Here is a 21574-nt window from a genome sequence, read left to right on the forward strand (position 1 = left end):
ACTTTTATACAGATATTCAACATCTGTAAAAATCGGTTATCAAGCATATAAAAGCAATAATTATATTGGCTTTCGATATCGGCCATAAATGCATCATGGAGAGTGTAAAGCTATAGGATTCGAACACAGGTCTCCCACATGGAAGTGTAACTTCTTAACCGCAACAACAAAAGGACATCCCTTTGGCCTGGAGGGAGATATTACAGTTTTGATGCCATCAGGCTGAGGCTATGGCTCTGCTGCATGTGCATCACTTTCATCAACATTAGGGTATCATTTGTATACAAATAACCCATTTGGCTGGCCAGCTGGAACACTTAAAAGCCTTTTCTGCACTTCTGCACAACCACAATTAGCCCTATTCACGGCCCGCCCACTCAGCATCCCCCGGGTGCTGAAGTCCCGTTTTGAAGGGGAAAATCCTACTATAAGCCTATAGAGTTAACACAGAAATCGCAAATTTAATGCAATTTCCGAATAGTAAAGTATAAAATACGGCTAGCATGATCAAGAACACAAGATAGTAAAAGGCACAAAGCATTATAATTTACTTTACCGTTAGAAATAATGATTTGTTGGCTTTAAGTCCAGCTATTTCTGTTATAGTTTCCCCTTCTAAATTGAAGTCAGCACCCGGGGGATGCTGAGACATTTGCTGAGTGGGCGGGCCGTGAATAAGGCTAATGATAACGGTATCCATAAATAATATCATTTGGATCACTTTCTGCCTTATTTAATTGTTTTATCGTTGCCCCCTTAGCAGGCCGTCCAATAATCGTGGAAGTTATCTTTACGGTGCCTGGTGGGAATGATGCTTTCCTCCACAGTAATAGTATTAACCCTTGCAGAGCCATGAGGCCCATATAGCCGGGGATCCTGCAGTCACCAAAATGGGAGAGGACCTTTGATGTTCTGCCGCACTTTTTATTTCTGTTTTATCCATTAGTTTGGTCATCAAGGTCCACAGAATGAGAGGTCTGCTCTGCCGGAAACATCGCGAAAATAAGTTATGGCCATTTGTATATTCACTGTCCCATTGACTCCACTAGAAATATTACAAAAAGAAAAGAAAATCAGCTTTAAGTAGCATGTGAGGGATCAAACTGGGGGTTCTTCATCATTCTGAATTTGTTTTGCATGAAAAACATTCCTTGGGCAAAGTTTTGGCCACCCAAAACTGTGAAAAGTGGAAACAAAGTGATGACTCATCAATTTTCAGTTTTTGGAGGCCAATATTTTGCCAAGGAATGTTTTTTCATGCAAAACAAAAGCTTGCAATGGATTCAGAATGATGATTATTGTGAGTGTATTTTTATTTTATTTTAACACGATAAACGATAAGGATTATCGTCCCATCCCAGGATTGACGACACCACGAGGCGGATGAGTTCCTGTGCATCTCCCTGAGGAGAGCCTTTTATTTTGACATGACGGGGTTTTATTTTGACATGACAGGGTTTTATTTTGACATGACAGGGTTGCAGTGTTCAGACAGGAAGGAGAAAAAAATAATAATAACCAAAAAGCAACGATCCAATCAGTGAATAAGAACACTTGTTATTGTTATACAGTTTCCTTACAGGCCTCCATGGCGTCAACAAAATAAAATTAATATTCCAACTCATACCAACAAAATAAAAACACAAGACGCAAACACAACCTTTAAGAGAACAATCCTAGATTTGCATTGGAACATTTGTAGGTCCGTGATAGGCCGAACATTTTAGTTTAGTTTTTTTTCTTTTGCGTTGAATATGAAGCGTCAAACTAAAAAAAACTATACAAAATAAAAAACAGTCCGATCAACGTTTTGATCATGAGATCATTTCTTTTAAGAAACTTAATTTAGATAATTAACTCAATCAAAATATCATATCATGTAAAAAAATACACCACTATTATGAACCAGAAGCTATATTTATAATACAACAGGCTTCATCTAGGAGCCGGTCCAAGCTCACTCATCACTACATGGTATTTAAAACTAGTAGCTTTAAAATAGCTTAACCCGTTTAGGGCCTAGAATTATTGAATGCTTTAACCAGTGAAAAATAGCAGATATACAAGCTCACACGCTGCGAGCTTGTAGATCTGCTACTTTTTGAAAAAAAGTCGTGAAAACGTGTGCAAATCTTTGAATATATGCATTTTCAAAGCAAACGTTTGTAACTCATATTTTGCTTCTGGGTGGTCCCTGGAACTAGATATTTTGAGATGGGGGTCCGTGGCCAAATACATATCAGTTTGGGGGTCCTTCACATGAAAAAGTTTGAGAACCACTGACATAGTAGTCTCTCAAGAACAGACCAATTGAGCTCCAGTTGAAGTGAAAAGGACCTTTTCTTTGACGATAGCTGGCCAGATTGCTGACATAGAAACATAGGGTTTTTCAAAAAACCTTAGGATTCAAAAGACACTTATAGAATCGGGGCAAAATTCAAATTTTTAAGATTTTTCAAAAATTGCAGATCTACAAGCTTGCAGCGCGCTGTGAGCTTGTATATCTGCTATTTCTCAATAGTTAAAGCATAAAATAATGATACACAATAATGTGTACTCGTTCTAAATGGGTTAAAATAGCTTAACTTGAAGCCCCATTCATGCTTCGTCGCACACCCAGAATATCAGATCTACAAGATCACAATGCTGGGGATCTTGTAAAGGTCTGATATTCTCACACAACAAAGCTTAAAGTTAGGCTTAAGCGGGCAGCGTACCTCAAAAACAAAGTGATTTCCTTTCCCCGTCTTGCCAAAAACCGAGGAGGTTCTTTCTGTGTGGGCAAAATACATTTTATACTCGACAAAGGTTTGGGTTTGAGCATTTACAGTTCTATTGGTCGACTATTTTTCCTCCGCGATCGGGGAGTCTCTTTGTTCTTTTATACAACTTCACCGAACATCGCTTCCACACGAAGTACGCTGCCTGCTTTTACGCAATCTGTTTTTGGGAGGGGAAAAAAAATGAATTAAAAAAAATCTTGTTTTGGGGGGGGGGGGAAAACAATACACACATTTAATGACAGAATAAGTTGTAAAAGGTCTTCACACACATTGTCACACGTTAACTTCTAAAATAAATTGAGAAGGAATTAATCAAACAGGGTTGGGTTTTTTATACAAACGTAATGTCGATTACGACAAAGGTATAGAACAGCTGGGGGAGGAGGGGGGGGGGGGTTTAGCGACAGTCAGTCAATTTGTTGATGTTTTTTAAGCTATTTAGGGCCTAGAATTATTGAATGCTTTAACCAGTGAAAAATAGCAGATATACAAGCTCACAGCGCGGCTGTAGATCTATTTTTGAAAAAGTCGTGAAAATGTGCGCAAATCTTTGAATATATGTATTTTCAAAGCGAACGTTTGTACTCAAATTTTGCTTCTGGGTGGTCCCTGGGAACTAAATATTTTGAGATGGGGGGTCCGTGGCCAAATACATATCATTTTGTGGGTCCTTCACATGAGAACCACTGACATAGTAGTCTCTCAAGGTGCCGCGCTGTGAGCTTGTATATCTGCTATTTTTCAACAGTTAAAGCATAAAATAATGATACACAATGATGTGTACCCGTTCTGAATGGGTTAATCGGCCAACATGTGAATAACAAACAGCCCAGAACCAGGAAAACAGGCGAAGCTGTGGTTATTAATAATAATAATAAAACATACTCTAATAACTCCTAATCAAACAATCTTTGCTAAAAATGCCATGTTTCATTCTCAAAACAACAAAATAAAAAAGGAGAAATGATAAAAGGTTCCAAAAACAGATCCCCGACTAAAAAAAAAAAACACTTTCAAATCATACATTGTTTCTCAACATCTGGTCCAGGGGACCACCAACGGTCCAAATGGACCCCTTTAAAAGGAACCCTGACTAGTAAGCCATGTGGGCCTTAATATGTTATAATGACCCTCTTTAACCAAAATATACCATTTAAAACACTTAAAATGTCTTCCTTTGAGAGAAAAAAGTTCATATTTTCAACCCATGGGGGGAGCCATGTGTGCAGTGTCCGTCGCAAGCAGTGATGCCATAATAGATGATTTTTGGGTGGTCGTGCCCATTTAAAATGGCGGTGTAAACAAGTTTTAAATGTTGAATTAATATGAATACAGGCATGGTAAAACATCGTACTTGATATGAATAGAACAGAAAAGCACCACACTACTAACTACAGTTAATCTGAGCTTCAAGACAATGTTTTAAATATTGTAAAGAGAACGTTGTTTTGACGTTCCATATTAAACCTATGGGCCCGACCACCCAAAAAGCATCTATGACGTCATCACTGCTTGCGACGGACACTGCAATGGCTCCCACATGGGTTGAAAATATGAACTTTTTTAAGTGAAGATATTTTAAGTGTTTTAAATGGTATATTTTGGTTAAAGAGGGTTATTATAACATATTAAGGCCCACATGGCTTACTAGTCAGGGTTCCTTTTAACGGACCCGAGTTACCGAGCCGTAACGGGGTCCATTTGAGACCTCGTTCCCTGGTCGGGTGGTGGGTCCGTCCCACATTGAGAACCGGCGTTCCAAAAAAAAAAAAAAAAAAAAAAAACTAAAACTAAAAACAACCGAACATCAAAACGTGTGAATTATCTCTTGGCGTTTTGGCTGTCGTCGTCGTCGTCGTCGCCGTCGCCGTCGGCTTGTTGGCTCTCCTCTTCCCCGGGAGGATGGTTGCTCAGCTGGTGGGCCTTGAGCGTGCGCTCGCGGCCGAAGCTCTTCCCGCAGGCGGGGCAGGGGAAGCGGCCGGCGGTGTGGGCGCGCGCCCGGTGCGCCTCCAGCTGCTCCGGGCGCAGGAAGCTCTCCTCGCACTCCTGGCAGGGGTGGGGCTTCTTGGGCGGCGGGTGCTTGTCCTTCTTGTGGGCGCGGAGCTGGGCGGCGCCGGGGAAGCCCTCCTGGCAGTCGGGACAGTGGATGAGGCGGGCGGGGACGGGCGCCGCCCGGAGAGCCGCCGCCTTCTTGGGCGCCGCGGCCGTCTCTCCGTCGGCCGCCGCGGTGGCGTCGGCGGCGCTCTCGGGGGTGGAGGAGGAGGTGGTCGCGGCTGCTGCCACCGCCGCCTTTAGGAGGAGATCAAAAGGTTATTAGTGACGTTTCCAGGAGGACATTTGTTGTGTTTCTTTCCAAATTCAATGCTAAATACCACTTTCAACTAGAAATACTGTTCCTTCGAAACAGTGTGGGCTCGATTCCAACCCAACAAATAGGATACTTTAAGGTACTGTAAGGTACAGTACCTTACAGTATTGTACTGTACCTTACTATACTGTACTGCACCTTACTGTACTGTACTGTACTGTACTGTACTGTACTGTAACTTACTGTACTTTACTGTACTCTACTGTACTGTACTTTACTGTATTCTACTGTAACTTACTGTACTTTACTGTACTCTACTGTACCTTACTGTACTGTACTCTACTGTACTCTACTGTACCGTACTGTACCTTACTGTACTGTACTCTACTGTACCTTACTATACTGTACTTTACTGTACTCTACTGTACTTTACTGTACTCCACTGTACCTTACTGTACTTTATTCTACTTTACTGTACTTTATTGTACTTTACTGTACTCTACTGTACCTTACTGTACTGTATTGTACTTTACTGTACCTTACTGTACTGTACTCTACTGTACCTTTCTATACTGTACCTTTCTGTACCTTACTGTACTTTACTCTACTGAACCTTACTGTACTTTTACTGTACTCTACTGAACCTTACTGTACTGTACATATTCTATGTGTTCTAGATCTACATTTTTGATTCTGTGTTTGGGAACCAGCAACTGTCAAATGGACTCCAACTGTAGTGGAGTATATTGAGTGCATATACTGTAGGCTAACAATCCCAGATCACATCTGTCCTCCACTATGTCTATAACCAAGGCGTTCTTCTATGTGGCCACTCCAGACTGAGGAGTGGAGCATGGCTTTTATTGTGTTTGTGGATCTGACTTGGAAATGCATTGGTTTTGATATCTCCCTGACAACCAACAACAACCACTAATATGGCTGACTGTCCCTGCGGGCTCTAGGATATATGGCTATGGGATTTACATCCCATCGCCCGGACTTGATTCTTGATCACAGCTGTGTAATCAGTAGAGTGGAGAGGGACATTTATTTATACTCACTAAACCCATTGGAAATGCATTGGGTGCTTAAAGTTAAACATTTTTATTTTTTTATATTTATACTACAAAACATTTCAAAACCAAAAGTACAAGCACACGTGTCCTCAGTAAGCTGAACACATAAAAATTTGAATGGTGTTGAAAGGTGTAAGCGTTTAAGAGATGAATCGCGCCAAAGTTTTGAGGATACTGACTGACTGACTGATAGATAAATAATGAAGATAACATACGTGTGCTCGCCTTCCAGGCGAGCCCACAATTATTCAACTCTTAATTATACCTGAAAACATCTGTGATCAACTGCAATCGACTAATCAAGGGCTTAAATAGTTGCATCAGATGTGCTATCTGGCCTGACTAGAAGTGTGTTGACTTGTTGACTGTGATTAGAGCAGTTAGAAACATGGCTAAATTTAAGGAAGGGTCAGAAAAGTTCAGAGAAGAGATTATTGCTTTGTAAAAAAAAAAGGAAAAGGATATAAAACAATTGCAAAGACACTGAATGTTCCAAAAAGTAGAGTTTTGAGCAGAGTTGACAAGTTCTAAGTCAAAGGAACAGTGGTTACACTAATGAACACATTTGTCAGAGGGGGTTGAATCATTTCGAGCACAACTGTATGCTGTAAGAGATGCACTCTAACAAGGATAGATACCACCCTGCGGTCTGGTCCAGTATTATCATCAGTTCCCATCACAGTATTATGGGGAGAACCTGTCACTCTCTTTTCAGTCAGTCTCATTTTTCACCACATGCAATCTCAACATGTTGGTCAATACACACAACACACCGTACACTTGTAAAGGTCCTTTTAGCATCATCGTATTAACGTTAATAAAGTGCTCAATCAAATCAGTCATACGTATTTCATAAGACAAACATTTTGGGTGGATATGAAATCTTGTGTTCCTGTATATTCTTTTTTATAGCGGTGCACGTTTCAAGCTCTTTTTTTTTGAAAATAGCAGATCTAAAAGCTGACAATGCATCACACCATGACGCATTGTGAGCTTTTAGATCTGCTATTTTTCTGAGCTCCCCTTACACCATATTATACATACATTTTTTTTAAATTAAAACTCAAATGAACACAAAAAGCCTCTGTTAAGGCAGAACTATAATGATCTTAGAATAGATGATAAATACAGAACTTGACTTCAGATGATAAATACAGAACTATAATGACCTTAGGAGGACGTCCTCTCTTGGCTCCTCCTACTTTGGCCTTGACCTCAGTGGGCGGGGCTGCTGCTCCTGACTCCGCCTCCTCGCCGGCGTCCCCATCCTTCTTCTTCCTCCTCACCTTCTTTTCGGGGGCGACCGAGGGGTCCTCCGCCTTGGGGGGCCGCCCGCGCTTCCTGGAATGAATAAGATCATTAATTAACAATCCATCCCTGTTTTGGACACGTGGTTAAAAGGTGAAAAGTAACTCAGAACAGCGATTGGGCGATCATGGGTGAGTTGGGATATACTATATATCGGATATACAGTATATAGCACTGAGTGCACTTGCCAATACAAAATAATGCGTGAGTGCGGTCCCATCTCAATATTTTGAGATGGGGGTCCGTGCTCTCCCTCTGCCAACCTGGGGAGACAACGGACTGACCTCATGCTTCCTTCAATGCACTGTACCTGATATAGGCTTGTCACGATACTGGATTTCTAACTTCGATACGATATTTTGAAACATTTCAATACTCGATACCATTTTCGATACCACGCAACCAAAGCGATTTCAGTGCAAAAATGTTTATTTTTATTTAAAGAAAAATACAGAACTTCTTGAGGTAGATGGTAGTGCACTTTTTAAAGGCCTGCCTTTGTGATTTTTTTCACATTCTAAGTACAAATAGGCCTTTAAAATAACTTGGAATAAGCCAAAGTAGGAAGGACACACATAAAATTAATGTTGGTGTAAACCAACGAGAGAGGTAAAAACTGATCAATATTATCGATATTATCAATAATATCGATATTATCGATATTATTGAAACTATGGAAAAGTCATATTGAAAATCGATACTATATTCAAAATCGATACTTTTCGATAAATCGATATTTTTGACAACACTAACCTGATGGCGTTTCCGTTGCACGTCTCCCCCGCAGCGTACTTCTCCTGGTGCTCCAGCAGCTGTGCCTCGGCCGGGAAGCCCTGGCCACACTTGCTGCAGCGGTGGGTGTTGTCGGGGTGGTGGGGGTCCGTGTCGGCGGCGGGGGGGCTGGGCGTGGGGTGCATGGCCAGACGGTGCGTCCGCAGCAGGCCGTGGCTCCGGAACGTCTGGTTGCAGTCCTTACACAGGAAGTGTCTCTCTGGACACACCTGCCTTCTGTGGGTGGTCAGCTGACCGGGACGAGAGAGGAGGCGAAACGTCATTATGTGTAGGGCTGTCACAATTATTACATAATCGTCTAATCGTGATTATTTGACATTATCGCAATTATTGTGTCATAATCGTCATAATCGTGAATGTTGAAAAATTTCAGAAATAGCAGCTCACAATAGCAAGCTCACAACGCGTCGCGATGCGACGCGTTGTGAGCTTGTAGATCGGCTATTTCCACTATCAATGTTATTTTTTAAGTAGTAAGTTGTCAAATATGTCAGTAATGTATTTGTATATATCTACCATATGCAACTTCAAAGCCTAAAAGCCAAACAGAAATGTAATTATCAACGACAAATACACAATTAAATCGTTAATCGCCAATTATTTGAGTGACAATTAATCGTCATGTAAAATGTCATATTCGTGACAGCCCTAATTATGTGTGGAAAAAACGCAATGGAATAAGTATGAGAACCCATTTTAGGACGGGAACCCATTTTGGGAGGTTTTTACCTTTCAAGATCGGAACTCCTTTTTGGGTTCTTGTACTTTAACAACAATGTTTTTGTAATGTTTTTCAAAAAAGGTCAGCGTTAAGAATCGGCCTCAGTCCTAAATGGGTTAAAACCCAAACCTTGGGGGGGAAACTGAGTTTTCATTGCAATACCAATAAATTAAAGTATTCTACGTCAGTTCATCTGATTCCATCCAGGACACAATCAATCAGCTGATTGATCATTGATCCATCCGACCACTCAACACCAAATCTCTTCGGCCGAGAGTAGCCGATCTACAAGCTCAGAACATCCTGCAGCGTGACATGCTGTGAGCTTGTAGATTAGGCAAATTTCACCCTAGAAAGGTAAACTGGTGCTTCATGTGGTTAAAATCCAAGTTAAATTTGAAGGTGGAAACCTCATAACTGTCACTTTTCAGGATTCAAACATGGAGTGTAGAATAAGAGGTTTCATTCCGTCACAGACCTCAGAGAAGATGCGGAAGCTCTCGTTGCAGTAGACACACTTGAAGGGCTTGTCCTCCTTGCTGTGCGTGGGCTGGTGGGCCGTCAGCTCCTCGGACGACGGGAAGCTACGGTCGCACACGTAGCAGGTGAACAGCGTGTTCCCCTGGGGAGGAAAACACAACACACCCGTTAACGTCAACCCCAACATCACATTAGTTCTGTTAATGTCAATCCTAACATCACATTAGTTCTGTTAATGTCAATCCTAACATCACATTAGTTCTGTTAACGTCAACCCTAACATCACATTAGTTCTGTTAATGTCAATCCTAACATCACATTAGTTCTGTTAACGTCAATCCTAACATCACATAACTTCTGTTGTCAACCCTAACATCACATTAGTTCTGTTAACGTCAATCCTAACATCACATTAGTTCTGTTAATGTCAACCCAAATGTCAACCCTAACATCACATAAGTTCTGTTAATGTCAACCCCAACATCACATTAGTTCTGTTAACGTCAACCCCAACATCACATTAGTTCTGTTAATGTCAACCCTAACATCACATTAGTTCTGTTAATGTCAACCCTAACGTCACATTAGTTCTGTGAAAACAGCAGATCTACAAGCACACTTGTAGATCGGCTGTTTTCACTAGTTGTGGGCTGTTTTCACTAGTTGTGTGCGACAGAGGTTTCTGCCTGACAGTGGCGATATTTTAGTGATTATGTTGCGAGGAAAAGGTTGAGATAATAGCCATTTAGGTTAGAACTGACTGAAAATAACCTTGTACTTCAAGTTTAAAATTATACTAAATATTTCTTCAAGTGTCCAAATAAATTCAAAATATTATCAAATTATCTCGCGGCACCCCTGGACTGCCGTCGCGGCACCCCAGGGTGCCCCCGTCACCCACTTTGAAAACCCCTTCAGCTGGGCAATAAGCCTCGCTGGAAAGAAACACTGAACGTTCAGTGAAAGCTGTGAACACCCAGGACAAAGAGCCCAGGGATTAAACACTTCACCGTCGCATGCTCAGTATCTTTTATTGCAGACTTTACCATGCAAGCAGCGTGCTCAATGCACTGTCACCACAAGCTGTGTTTTTAGAGCTTGTGCTACTTAAACACTAGCGGGGGATTAATGCACCTGGTTGGTCTGGTTGGCTACAGGAGTCATTATTTCATGTTTGACAACATTCAAGTTTAACGACCTGAAGGTGTAACCCAGGTAAACTAAAGGTTTATAGTTGTCCACCTTAACGACCTGAAGGTGTAACCCAGGTAAACTAAAGGTTTATAGTTGTCCACCTTAACGACCTGAAGGTGTAACCCAGGTAAACTAAAGGTTTATAGTTGTCCACCTGTCCAAAGTCAGTTCAACACTGAGACAATGTGAAGTAAATATATTAGTTAAGTTGTAAATTACACTGAAGAGCGGTGGCGCCTCCTACCTGTTGAAGCTGCTCTTTGTACTCTATTGCAGGGGTTCCCAAACTTTTTGGAGCTGTGTGCATCTCCCTATACGTGGCTGTGTGGGTCTGTCTGTGTGTGTGTGTGTGTGTGTGTATGTAGCCTGACTTCGGCGCGTAACTAGTGCCGCACCATTTACGCCACTCGCGCAATATATACATCAAAATGTGCGGCTCGGCCGGGAATGGTGTTCTATTACCTTTCGTTCCGATCCGCCTTACCATGCCGACGTAATCGGCAAAAAACGACGCTTAATTGTCCCCATTGACTTATAATGGGACAATGCAAGAAATCACTTTCAAGTATTTTTCTCTCGTAAACCATAGGAGCTACAGTTTCAAACCTCGGAGAGGAGATTCATAATGATTTTAAGAATGAATCGAAAAATAATTACATCACTCGGCCTCATGGTGGCGCTATAACGGCCCACTTTACGTTTTGCCCCGTAACTCTTGAACCGTAGATCGGAAAATTAAAATTATTTTTTCCCTGGATTCCTTGGGTCAAGACGCATCTTCTAAGGGCACCCATTATTATTATTTTTTTCATCCGAGGCATCCCTACATTATATCGTCGTTGTCGACTGGACACCTTGTATGTCCAAAACCTTCTCTTTTTGTGTTATTAGTGGCCAAGGCCACGAAGTGGCAAAAGGCCACTCATTGTTATTGGACTTCATCATTACTATTATTATTATTATTCTTCCGCCACTTTTGCTCTAGCGGCTAGACCGTGCAGTCGCTTTTTACGAAACTCGGCGGTATGGCAGAGGACTATGCCAAACGGCTAAAACGTGAAGCTCGCAACAATCGGCCAAAGGGTGGCGCTGTAGGAAGCCTTGGAAAGTGCAAACTTTGAACTGGTGTAGCTCATGCCCTGTTTCAGGTACAGCAATGAAACCTGTATACACTTATGCGTCTCCTCATGCCGAACAACTTTTACGCTCTGACTTTTGACCTCTGACCTTTACCTCTCCCACAATTTTGAATTATATGAAAAACAGTAAAAATGTATCTCCTCCTGGGATTTTCGCGTAACGTGCGCGAAACTTTTTTTACATGAACTTTGGACCAATACGGTCTGAAAACTTAGCCGGATTTTCTTTAAAGCGAAACATTATTTTTTAATAATTAACCGTATAATGCAGTTTCATGCAAATTATTCTTCTGCCTCTAAATCATACATGCAAAGTGACACGTTCATGGCAGTATGGCAGAGGACTATGCCAAACGGCTAAAACGCGAAGCTCGCAACAATCGGCCAAAGGGTGGCGCTGTAGGAAGCCTTCGAAAGTGCAAACTTTGAACTGGTGTAGCTCATGCCCTGTTTCAGGTACAGCAATGAAACCTGTATACACGTATGCGTCTCCTCATGCCGAACAACTTTTACGCTCTGACTTTTGACCTCTGACCTTTACCTCTCCCACAATTTTGAATTATATGAAAAACAGTAAAAATGTATCTCCTCCTGGGATTTTCGCGTAACGTGCGCGAAACTTTTTTTACATGAACTTTGGACCAATACGGTCTGAGAACTTAGGCGGATTTTCTTTAAAGCGAAACATTATTTTTTAATAATTCACTCAATGTTGCAGTTATATGCAAATTATTCTTCTGCCTCTAAATCATACATGCAAAGTGACACGTTCATGGCATTTGGCAAATATGTAGAGGGTTATTCCAAATATCACTGAAAGCAATCTTACTCCAATTGGCCAAAGGGGGGCGCTATACGAAGCGTTTGAAAACTCAAACTTTAAAGGGGCATAAGTCATGCCTCGTTTCGTTTGAAGACATGCAACTTGCTTACACGCGTGCCTTGACTCAAGCGGAAGACATCTGTGTCTTTGTTAAGTAAGCTCCGCCCTTAGATTTTCCGCAATTTTGAGCAGTTTGTAAAACACTTAAACCCGCTTTTATTCCGGAACTTTCGCGTCACGTGCACAGAACTTTTTTTACATGAACTTTGGACCAATATCTAAAGATCTGTCAGATCGTTTTTTTTTTTAATTGAAACATGCTTTATTAATAATTCAATCAACATTGCAAGTTTTATGCAAATTATTCTTCTGCCTCTAAAACATACATGCAAAGTAAAATGTTCATGATGAACTACCGTAGAGGGTAAGTCCAAATATCACTGAAACCAAAAAGAATCATATTTGAACTGGGGACCCCCCACCCTGACGTGAGTAGGGTTTTCCCATGATCTGGGCCTTAGGCTAGATGCAGAATAGAGCTGGGACGTTCGCGAACGAATCGAATCTTTTGAACGGCTCTTTGAAGTGAACGTTGGGATCCGGTTCGCGCAGTAGAGAGCCGTTCATTTGGGGGGAGACCCCCTCCCCCCAATTCAACATCTCCTTGCTACTCCACTGAGTACTGACTGAGTACAGTGAGTGAGTGAGAGAGAGAGAGAGAGAGAGAACAAGTGGAGGAGCGAGTTCATTGTTGCCTGCTTGTTTTTTTTTTGGGTGTTTTATGAATAACAAAAGTCAAGGTAGCTTAATTTACACACACATTTTATGAAAAGGGTAAATACTAAATTGTGATCTCAACTGTCAGCAGAGGAATGTGGTGCCACCTTGTGGATTCATGTTTAAACAAATTCTTCTTAAAAATATATAAATATACAAGGAGCCAAATGAGCCAGTCTTTTGAACGGCTCTTTTCAGTGAGCCAGATCGATGGTACTGTCTCACTTCAAAGAGCCATAAATCCCACCTCTAATGCAGAATGGTTAGGCACAGGTGTGTGTGTGTGTGTGTGTGTGTGTGTGTGTGTGTGTGTGTGTGTGTGTGTGTGTGTGTGTGTGTGTGTGTGTGTGTGTGTCTGTGTGTGTGCGGGTGTGCGTGCGTGCGTGCGTGCGTGCATGTGAACTGAATCTAACTGATGGCTTAGTTTGGTTTTCAGAAAAACTACATTTCCCAGAATGCAGCAGCTAAGATGGCTGCTTGTTGCAATCAGTTTGATTTGTCAGCACCTGGCCGCAACACAGCTTCTCCGAGTCAGGCAATCCAAATGTTTTTGCTCTTAACCACCGAGCTCTGCTTCACTGTGTAGCTGGCTCTCGAAGGGACTCTTCCATCGAGCAGTAAGCAAAACTCCACTATGTTCTCCTCTGTCGCACATTTGCTCTGTATTTTGCCACATTGCTAATGGTGGTTCTATCTGTTCCCATTGTAGGCAAATTAGGAGCTGCATCTGAGTCTTGGAAGAGAAATGGCATGTGTTAATGGAAGCAACGGCATACTGTGAAACATATGTTTCGAATGTAACCCCTGTTAAGTTCTGGAAAGAAGCATATTTTGAGTTAAAAGCCCCGGTTTTGGGAAGAACTTTATTTCATGTTTTAGGGGAACGCCCCATTGAATAAAACAACGCTTATTGCGTTTTCACCTTGAGAACTGTTTCCGTGTGCTGGTTTGGGTTCAGACTTCACAATACTTAATGTTTAAAAACTTTATTTGAAGACGTTTACTACTTGAATTATTTAAAAACATTGTGATTTAAAAGACATGCCTGAAAATGGCTAGGTTGTTAACCCTCTGTTTTGAAGGTTTACAACCTGATGACCAACTCTTCAACAAAGACAAGACAACTAATGAAAAAGTTGGAAAATAAAGATATTGAGTTAAAACCTTGAGGAGTTCTTTGGAACTATTTTATGTCTGTTGCATATAGTCTTTTGCATAGATGTTGTGTAGAGGTCAATTTGTGCTTTTACCAATAACTATGCCGATTAGTGTAAAATCGGCAGAGTCTCTGTCATTTATAGCGCCACCAGAAGGCCGAAAACGCATTCTTCAATATTACTCCTTCAGATTTTATCCGATAATCACACAAATGGGCACACAGTATCTCTACAGTGATGTAATCATGACGGATTTGTCCAATATCATATTCTATCTAATTGGATAACATTGAATTCCAAGGTTTGCAGGATTGCTCCTTTTTGAACAAAATGTCTCAAACGCAGCCTGCTATTTGTGTGAGATTCTGCACGCACATTCCCACTAGGCCAAGGAACAGATGCCACCCTTCTCACATTGGCCTGTTATAGCGCCACCAGCGGGTCAATTTTTGCAAAACCCATTTTTGGAACAAAATGCCTCAAATCCCGCATGCAGCGTCCGATTGCCGTGAAAGGCCAAAGAACACGTGGTACCCTTTTCACTTTGGCCTATTATAACACGTGGTACCCTTTTCACTTTGGCCTATTATAGAGTCACCACTAGGCCAAAAAAAAAAACACCTGACCTGCCGGAGACCTGTTCGGAAGAACACTGCTTCTAGTTTTTCTTTGATTTCTTCTTTGCTTTCCCTTGATGCCTTTTTGCTTTCCTGCTATTTATGCCTTGGCCACTTTATCGCTGCTTGCAGCTATATTTATTTTTAAAATAGTGAAAATAGCCGATCTACAAGCACACAACGTCTCGTGATGCGAGGCGTTGTGTGCTTGTAGATCTGCTATTTTCACTACTTGTGTGACACAGTTGTATGATGAAGTAGGGCTTTTATTTGACCAAAAAACACACATTTGAAACTTGGAGATACACGTTTTTTTTGCCTGACAGAAACGATATTCATAATTTTCACTCCCCGCACCTTATATGTATACAGTATGTATAGCATATTCTAGCGATTATGTTGTGAGGAAAACATTGAGATAATTTTGGTTAGAACTGACTGAAAATAACTTTGTACTTCAAGTTTAAAATGATACTAAATATTTTTCAAGTGTACAAATAAATTCCAAATATTATCAAATGATCTCGCGGCACCCCTGGACTGCCGTCACGCCACCCCAGGGTGCCCCGTCACCCCAGGGTGCCCCGGCACCCCAGGGTGCCCCGTCACCCACTTTGAAAACCCCTGCTCTATTGAAGCCTACCTGTTGTAGCTGCTGTTTGTACTCCTCCCGGTGGCTCTTCTTCATGTGTCTCTCCTTGGCCTTGGCGTTGCAGAAGGTTATGAAACACTGAAAGCACTGCAGGTTCTCATGTTGGTCTGAGAAGAAGAAAACACAAAACCACACATTTCAGGACGAGGGGAGAGACGGAGGGATCAACACATCTTAACTCACGGCAGCGTAACGCTAGAGGGGAGACGGAGGGATCAACACATCTTAACTCACGGCAGCGTAACGCTAGAGGGGAGACGGAGGGATCAACACATCTTAACTCACGGCAGCGTAACGCTAGAGATTCCAGTGTGTGAAACCAAACATCTACTGCCAGGGTTCACACACATTTTTACCAATTAATTTCCAAAACTTTTCCAGAAAATGAAACCAAATTTCCAGGACTATATAACAATAATTCAGCTCATTAACAAGTCACTTACTCCTATGCGCAATGCCCAAAGACAGGTAGTGTATGCCAGTGGTTCTCAACCTTTTCAGGCTGTGACCCCCGAAATAATCACATTTTAACTGGGGACCCGGCACCCTGACGAGCACTAAGAGTTGAGGAATTTTGTATAACACATTTCTATTGTGAAAATAGCCACTCTACATGCTCACAACGCCTCGCGTTGCGAGGCGTTGTGAGCATGTAGATCGGCTATTTTCACAATTTCTGCCTCTAATATTTGACAGTTTGGCCAATGTTTAATTTGTCATTTCAGAGGTATTAACGAATCAATAACCAAAGACAATGCATAGCTATTTTTTCCAGGACCTTCCAGGACCCTTGATCAATTCCAAAACTTTTCCAGTACTGGAAAAATATTTTTCTCATTTCAAAATATTTCCAGGAATTTCATGACTGTGGGAACCCTGTACTGCTAACGGGAGAGGGGAATACTACTCTGGTACAGCAACTAACATCACTATGTGTAATGTAAAGGGCCATTACAATATGGAATACATTACCAACTATGATCACTGATGCACCACCCAGCAAAGCAAGTTTTAAGAAAAAATACATTATTTTAAATTATTATGATCAATAACCCCAATGTTAAAGGACAACTTTGTTTTTGTTTTTTAAACAAGGGTTCATATTTTAGATTGTAATTAGCAAAAAGAAAAGATGAGTGTCAAAATGTTTTCATTTACTTCTTTTTATTGTTTTAGCGATTTTAGTATTTTGATTTCAGTGGGTGGGGGCATGCGTACAAGTGGCTAAATATTAGAGATGTTACCGATAATCGGTGGTTTAGATCAAAAGGTAAATTCACCGATCCGATCCGATCGGTGCATCCGATCAACCAGCCGTTCAGTATGCCCACTTGAGGCCATTTTGGGGTATTCATTTCCACAGTGCTGAAGGAATAATTAGTTACTGCTTTGATAATAAATACATAGTAATGCTGGTAAATAACTATAAGGCAAATATATAAATGAATTCATGAGTGAATTAATTAATTAAAGTTAAAACATTAACATTTAGAAAATATAAATAATATATAAATAATAACTTGATCGGATCGGTGATTGATCGGTATCGGGTGATCAAACTTTTGTGATCGGTGCTCGGTTCAAAAAAACCTGATCGGACCATCCTTACTAGATCTACAATGTCTTTTTAGACACAATAAGCTGACAATTTATTTGTTACTACCGGTAACAAAGAACACTTTACACTAGCCTCCATAAGATCTGCCCATGATGATAGATTGTGGTGCATCTTGGGAATGGGCTTATTGTGTCTAAAAATACATATTTAGCCACTTGCATGCCTGCCCCCAACCTGGGGGCAGGCATGCAAATCAAAAAAGTTAAAATCCCTAAAATGATAGAAAGCAAACATTTTAACACTCATCTTTTCTTTTCTCTAATGACCATCTAAAATATGAACCTTGTTGTAAAAAAAACTAGGTTGTCCTTTAATGAGCTCTCCTGAGCAACCACAGTGGATGTAATATAATATGTTCATGTGTTGTGATGCTTAGGTGTTCTTTTTATTTACATGGCTTTTGTCTTGAAAATGATTTCATTAACCCGTCAAAATCGGGAAAGTATCTGTGACATTTTAGATTTCTCCGTTGGCTATTCATTAAAAAGCAACTGTGCAAGCTCACAGTGCGACACCAGGTGAGCTTGTGCGTCTGCTATTTTTGAAGCGACCGCAGTTTTCCCGGTGAACCTGTGCGCAACGGTGGGGGCAGATGGGCAAGAAGGGTTGCGAGCTTATGAGAAACTAAAATATATAACTAATATATAACTAATAACTAAAATAAGACCTTAAAACCTGGCGAAAACAGTTGTGTGCATTAGCGCAAGATGACGTTAAAGGAATCATTAAATGGAAAACATTAAATTAACTTCTGAAAAGGCTACTAGGCTTTATGGTGAAAACAGTTGCGTGCATTAGCGCAAGATTAGATGAGGATAAAGGAAATCACTAAATGGAAAACATTAAATTAACTTCTGAAAAGGCTTCTAAGCCTACACTAGCCTACAAGTAAAACTAGTGGAACTGCGAACTTGCCACACGTGAATAATTGTGGTTGTAAACAATAACACAAACAATATACATTTCTAGTAGTGGGAAGAAGAGGTTATCATCATGGCCCCGAATAACTTTTACATATCTTGCAATTGGCGACGAGTCTCTTCCGAAAGGTCTCAATGGGTTAATCCAGGAGGAGTACTCACAGGGTTGGACAGAGGACCCGGGAGGCTTGAAGTTGATGGAGGGCGTCTTGAAGGTGGCTGCTGGCTTGGCGGGGGGCACCGCCACGGGAGGGGGGTCCGGCAGCCCCCCCATCACGATCTCCTCGATGTTTAAAATGTCTGAGTCCATCCTGGCTGGGACACAGAGCAGCGGTCTCTCTGATCTGTTCTACTGGCACCCAAACGTCACTGTCCTGCAAATGAATACACAATACAACCACATTCTGAATTAGTTATATAACTGTATATGTTTATACAACCACTAGAACATACATAGTACATACACTAGATGAATAGCTATATCCACACGTTTCCAACGCCCCATGATCGTGCATTGCGTAGAAGGTATGCGGCAGTTATATGTCTGCGGTTCTCTGGATGTGTCCCACACATAATTCTACCGTAAATTCTCACAGAAACAGGTGGATAACTATATATATTTATATAAGCACAACACATGAATTCATATTTATATCACTTTTTATCATGTCAAGGACCCTCAGTTGGGTGTGCATTAGGCAGCCAGCGTTTAATGGGGTCCCTGGACCCCACTCAATAAAACAGTGGTTTATATACCGGTAAATACAGAATTCTTTGTATTCATTGTGGTTTAATTAGTGATCCTGTAGATCATTCATAATTTAGGTATTTCTTTAGCAGACACTCTTATCAAGAGTGACTTGCAATAAGCAAGTTAGTTTAACACACATCAAATGCAGAGAGACGGTGTGGTGTCTCAAGCAAGTAGAACGGGGCACTGGTAAACCAACAAGAACCTAGCAAACTGTCCAGAGCAATCTGACAATCAGGATCCCAGGCTGGTAAACAATGAACATTAATCATTGTGAAAAATAAAGTCATCGTGCTAATACTATGATGATCAAATGCACCCAAGTTCAACATTCATTCATTGTCACATCACATCACATGATAATGTACTGAACTTCAACATTCATTGTCACGTCACAGTTTTACCAGCATAAAGAAAAGGTGTGTGAATGTTTTCTTCTTCAAGAAAGTGATGGTTCTCAAGTGGTATCCAGGGACTCTCAAGGTTCTAAAATCTAAATCGATCTTTACAGGTCTGTAACCCTGACTGTAGATAAATGGAACCAAATGGAATCTAACTGCACAGTCTTCTTTTTTTTCTTTTCTATGCGTTAATACAATGTTTTGCATAGTATTACATATTTGTCTGCCATTAATTGTTTCTTTGAATTGAGTACAAAGGACCACAATGTAAACAAGCCATAATAGTGCTTTCTTGGGCTTAAATCCTCTTAGCAGAGCACCTTGAACGGAACTGTACTTTATTCTGCAAACTGCAAAAAAATAAAATACTATTCAATCAACCAGGGTCCATTTGGTTCCATTTGTACACTGTCGAGAGTTAAAGGGAGGGAGTAGATGTTTGAGAGCCACTAGTTAAACAGTGATGATGTAGTTTAACAGGGTGGTCAATAGGTTACAAACAGATCAAGTAGTTTAATAATAAAACGGAGTATAAAGTGGTTAAATTCTGTGATCATATGAGTTAATAAAAGGTATCCTGTCTGGGTCTAATATACACCCATGCTGGGAGGTATTTTAACCAGTTGTTTTTAAAACAAACATCAGTCAGTCTGTGATGTCTCTCTGTCTGTCTGTGCAGACCCTATGGTGCAGACTGACTGCTAACAAACATGGACGGCCTGTTAGCCGCATGCTAACACCTTAATGCTAGCTCCAGTCTGTTGGAGTGTGACAATAAAAGGTGTTTTCATTCGTAACGTTAAACCAACACTAAATATTCACTTTATTACTGTGTTATTTTCAGACAGACTGAGAGACCAGTTAGTTAGCACTAGCATAACGTTAGCACGGCAGCTAAGGCTAGCTAGCCTAGCCTAGCCTAGCATGCTAGCGCGCTAACGGCAGTTAATTCAAAAAGGAACGGGATAGTTTCTATTTAAAAACCACAAAAAACCCTTCTCACGCAAACATAGATCATAACTCTGCAGAACGATGCAGTAAACAGTCATACTAGCAGTGTAAAGGTGTGTAAGGAGTGAGTTTATAGCAGTTTAAAGATGTTTACAGCATTAAATCAAGCTAACGGTTCTCACCTCCTCCTCCTCCAAGCTGCTTTTGAGCGGCGGACAGTCTGGACACACTTTGACCTAAAACACACACACCGGAAGCACTTAACACCGGTTTCCGGGCTGTGTTCTCCGGAGCGGATACGGAAACGGCGCTGCGAGTGGTTGTGCGCGTGCGTGTAGAAGACCGGATACAGTAAGGTGGGCTCCCTTTGGAGTAATGGTTAAGATCAATCACCCGGGAGACGCGGGTTCGAAGCCGGGCGGGGAGGTTTGGAATCGGATCACCTCCGTTACATTGGTGCCGTGACCCGGATCTGGGCTTTTTCCGTACTGGGTTCCCACGATCATGAAATTCCTGGAAATATTTAATAGAAAAATATTTTTCCATTAGGCCTACTGGAAAAGTTTTGGAATTGATCAAGGGTCCTGGAAGGTCCTGGAAAAAATAGCTATGCATTGTCTTTGGTTATTGATTTTGTTAATACCTCTGAAATGACAAATTAAACATTGGCCAAATTGTCAAATATTAGAGGCAGAAATTGTGAAAATAGCAGATCTACATGCTCTTGTGAGCATGTAGATCTGCTATTTTCACAATAAAAGGTTATACAAAATTCCTCAACTCTTAGTGCATTCTTTGGGCATTGTGCATAGGAGTAAGCAACTCGTTTATTGAGCAGAATTATTGCTATATAGTCCTGAAAATCTGGTTAAATATTCTGGAAAAGTTTTGGAAAAGTTTTGGAAATTAATTGGTAAAGATGTGTGGGAACCCTGCCCGTAGGAGGAGGTCAAAGGGAGGTGAGTGTGGCGGAGAGAGTCACAGTCACAGCCCCAGCCTGAAGCCTCAAAAGGCTAGTATCTGCCCTCATTCCATAGGGATATGGAAGCAATGGTTAAAGGAGTAGTTCACCCCCAAAATGACTTTTTTTCTATTGATTACTCATG

General features: G+C 41.2%; 1 protein-coding gene across 1 annotated transcript; it reads right to left on the reverse strand.

Moving 5' to 3' along the window:
* Window positions 1-1384: 1384 nt before the first annotated feature.
* On the reverse strand, window positions 1385-18725 carry znf576.2 (zinc finger protein 576, tandem duplicate 2). Its single transcript, XM_080747762.1, has 6 exons — window positions 18528-18725; window positions 15819-15934; window positions 9467-9610; window positions 8229-8497; window positions 7337-7508; window positions 1385-5072 (listed from the first exon to the last, which is right to left on the reverse strand). Exons 1-6 carry the CDS (start codon window positions 18673-18675, stop codon window positions 4605-4607), a joined length of 1317 nt encoding a protein of 438 aa, XP_080603888.1. The 5' UTR covers window positions 18676-18725; the 3' UTR covers window positions 1385-4604.
* Window positions 18726-21574: the final 2849 nt, after the last annotated feature.

The sequence above is a fragment of the Nannobrachium achirus genome (genome assembly GCF_963921795.1).
Source record: "Nannobrachium achirus genome assembly, chromosome: 2".
In the NCBI taxonomy this organism is placed as follows: Eukaryota; Metazoa; Chordata; class Actinopteri; order Myctophiformes; family Myctophidae; genus Nannobrachium; species Nannobrachium achirus.